At 48.7% G+C, this 2,905-nt stretch overlaps 1 protein-coding gene across 1 annotated transcript in view; it reads right to left on the bottom strand.

The window, feature by feature from the left end:
* The window catches only part of LOC125481772 (disintegrin and metalloproteinase domain-containing protein 19-like), a gene marked incomplete at both ends in the record, with an annotated part of 16,228 nt that overhangs the window by 430 nt on the left and 12,893 nt on the right, over nt 1–2,905 (bottom strand). The window contains one exon of the mRNA XM_048593675.1: nt 2,518–2,626. Within this exon, the coding sequence (XP_048449632.1) occupies nt 2,518–2,626 (109 nt within the window). The remainder of the gene's footprint in view (nt 1–2,517; nt 2,627–2,905) is intronic.

The raw sequence follows: 2,905 nt of genomic DNA on the forward strand, positions 1-2,905 counted from the left end.
GCAACTTTCAGTGATCTATGCACATGGACACCGAGATCTCTCTGCTCGTCCACACTACCAAGAATCTTACCATTAGCCCAGTACTCTGTATTACTGTTACTCCTTCCAAAGTGAATCACCTCACACTTTTCCGCATTAAACTCCATTTGCCACCTCTCAGCCCAGCTCTGCAGCTTATCTATGTCCCTCTGTAACCTGCAACATCCTTCCGCACTATCCACAACTCCACCGACTTTGGTGTCATCCGCAAATTTACTAACCCATCCTTCTACGCCCTCATCCAGGTCATTTATAAAAATGACAAACAGCAGTGGCCCCAAAACAGATCCTTGAGGTACACCACTAGTAACTGAACTCCAGGATGAACATTTCCCATCAACCACCACCCTCTGTCTTCTTACAGCTAGCCAATTTCTGATCCAAACCGCTAAATCACCCTCAATCCCATGCCTCCGTATTTTCTGCAATAGCCTACCATGGGGAACCTTATCAAACGCTTTACTGAAATCCATATACACCACACCAACCGCTTTACCCTCATCCACCTGTTTGGTCACCTTCTCAAAGAACTCAATAAGGTTTGTGAGGCACGACCTACCCTTCACAAAACCATGTTGACTATCCCTAATCAAATTATTCCTTTCTAGATGATTATAAATCCTATCTCTTATAATCCTTTCCAACACTTTACTCACAACCGAAGTAAGGCTCACTGGTCTATAATTACCAGGGTTGTCTCTACTCCCCTTCTTGGACAAGGGGACAACATTTGCTAGTCTCCAGTCTTCTGGCACTATTCCTGTAGACAATGACGACATAAAGATCAAAGCCAAAGGCTCTGCAATCTCCTCCCTAGCTTCCCAGAGAATCCTAGGATAAATCCCATCCGGCCCAGGGGACTTATCTATTTTCACACCTTCCAGAATTGCTAACACCTCCTCCTTATGAACCTCAATCCCGTCTAGTCTAATAGACTGTATCTCAGTATTCTCCTCCACAACATTGTCTTTTTCCTGTGTGAATACGGACGAAAAATATTCATTTAGCGCCTCTCCTATCTCTTCGGACTCCACGCACAACTTCCCACTACTGTCCTTGACCGGCCCTAATCTTACTCTGGTCATTCTTTTATTCCTGACATACCTATAGAAAGCTTTAGGGTTTTCCTTGATCCTACCTGCTAAAGACTTCTCATGTCCCCTCCTGGCTCTTCTTAGCTCTCTCTTTAGGTCCTTCCTGGCTAACTTGTAACTCTCAAGCGCCCTCACTGTGCCTTCACGCCTCATCTCTACATAAGCCTCCTTCTTCCTCTTGACAAGAGATTCAACTTCTTTAGTAAACCACGGTTCCCTCGCTCGACCACTTCCTCCCTGCCTGACAGGTACATACTTCTCAAGGACACGCAGTAGCTGTTCCTTTAACAATCTCCACATTTCAAATATTCGAATACTCATCATCTCTGGATACCTCAAACTCCCGGTTGCCCAGATCCTTGTCCAATAAGGTACAAGGCTGGCTAGAGGAATAAAAACACATTGAGCTGTAGGTATAACCCTTCTCCAGGGCTGGATATGGAATTAATACCCGAAACGTTGACTGCTCCTTACCTCCAGATGCTGCGTGGCTTGTTGTGTTTTTCCAGCCTCCTGTTTGTCTATAATAGAAACTGTCCGTGTTAGCCCCTCCCAGAAACATCAGGCTCAAGTGAGAGGGCACAAAACACAGCAAATAGCAGCAGGCCATTCGGACCTCATCTGCCATTCTATATGATCAGCACGGATCATCCATCTCAGTCCCCTGCTCCTGGTTGGTCCCCATATCAGGGAACATAGAACAGTACAGCACAGGAACAGGCCCTTCAGCCCATCACGTCTGTACCGACCATGATGCCATTCTAAACTAATCCCATCTGCCTGCACACAGTCTGTTTTCATCTATTCCCTGCCTGTTTATATGTCTGTGTAAATATCCCCTGACAGCATGTTCCAGGCACCTACCATCCTCTGTGTAAAAATAAACTTCCCTTGCACATCTCCATTAAACTTTCCACCCTCACCTTAAACCTATGTCGGTTAGTATTTGACAATCCCACCCTGGGAAAAGGACTCTGACTATCCACCCTATCCATGCCTCTCATAGTTTTATATTTTCTATCAGTTCGCCCCTCAGCCTCCGACACTCCAGCAAGAACAATCCAGGTTTGTCCAAACTCTCCTTATACACTCCAATCCAGGCAAATCTCTCCAAAGCCTCCACATCCCTCCCATAGTGTGGGGACCAGAGCTACACACAATACTTCACATGGGCCCTGGCTAAATGTCTACAGAGCTGCAACATAACATACCAAAGACAGGTGGAGGGGGAGACGGGTGGAGGGGGAGACGTGAATTGCGGGAATGGGGAGGTAGAGGGGCAAGATAGGGAGGTGGAGGGGAGATGGATGGAGTGGGAGATGTGAGAAGAGGCGGAGCGACGGGGAGGGCAAGCGACAGGGAGGGCGAGCAGAACATGACTCACCATCAGGGAGGATGGGGCCACTGTCGATGCTGCCCCCAAGTCCGGCTCGATCACAGAGTGGGGGGGCCCAGCGAGGGTCACAGTGACAGTTCCTGTTACTGTTACAGACCTGAGGGTTCAGGCACAGTCATGAGGAGGATCAGTGAGGTACCAGTTGGTAGCACAGAAACCTGACCCCCAAAACTCCCCGACTCCCAAAACCCCTGACCCCCACAACCCTCCACCCCAAAAACCATCGACCCCCACAACCCTCGACCCCAAAAACCCTCGACCCCAAAAACCCGACCCCCACGACCCTCGACCCCAAAAACCCTCGACCCCAAAAACCCTCGAGCCCCACAACCCTCGACCCCAAAAACCCTCGACCCCAAAAACCCTCGACCCCAAA

Source organism: Rhincodon typus, unplaced genomic scaffold (assembly GCF_021869965.1).
Source record: "Rhincodon typus isolate 14 unplaced genomic scaffold, sRhiTyp1.1 hic_rhity00003481, whole genome shotgun sequence".
Lineage (NCBI taxonomy): Eukaryota > Metazoa > Chordata > Chondrichthyes > Orectolobiformes > Rhincodontidae > Rhincodon > Rhincodon typus.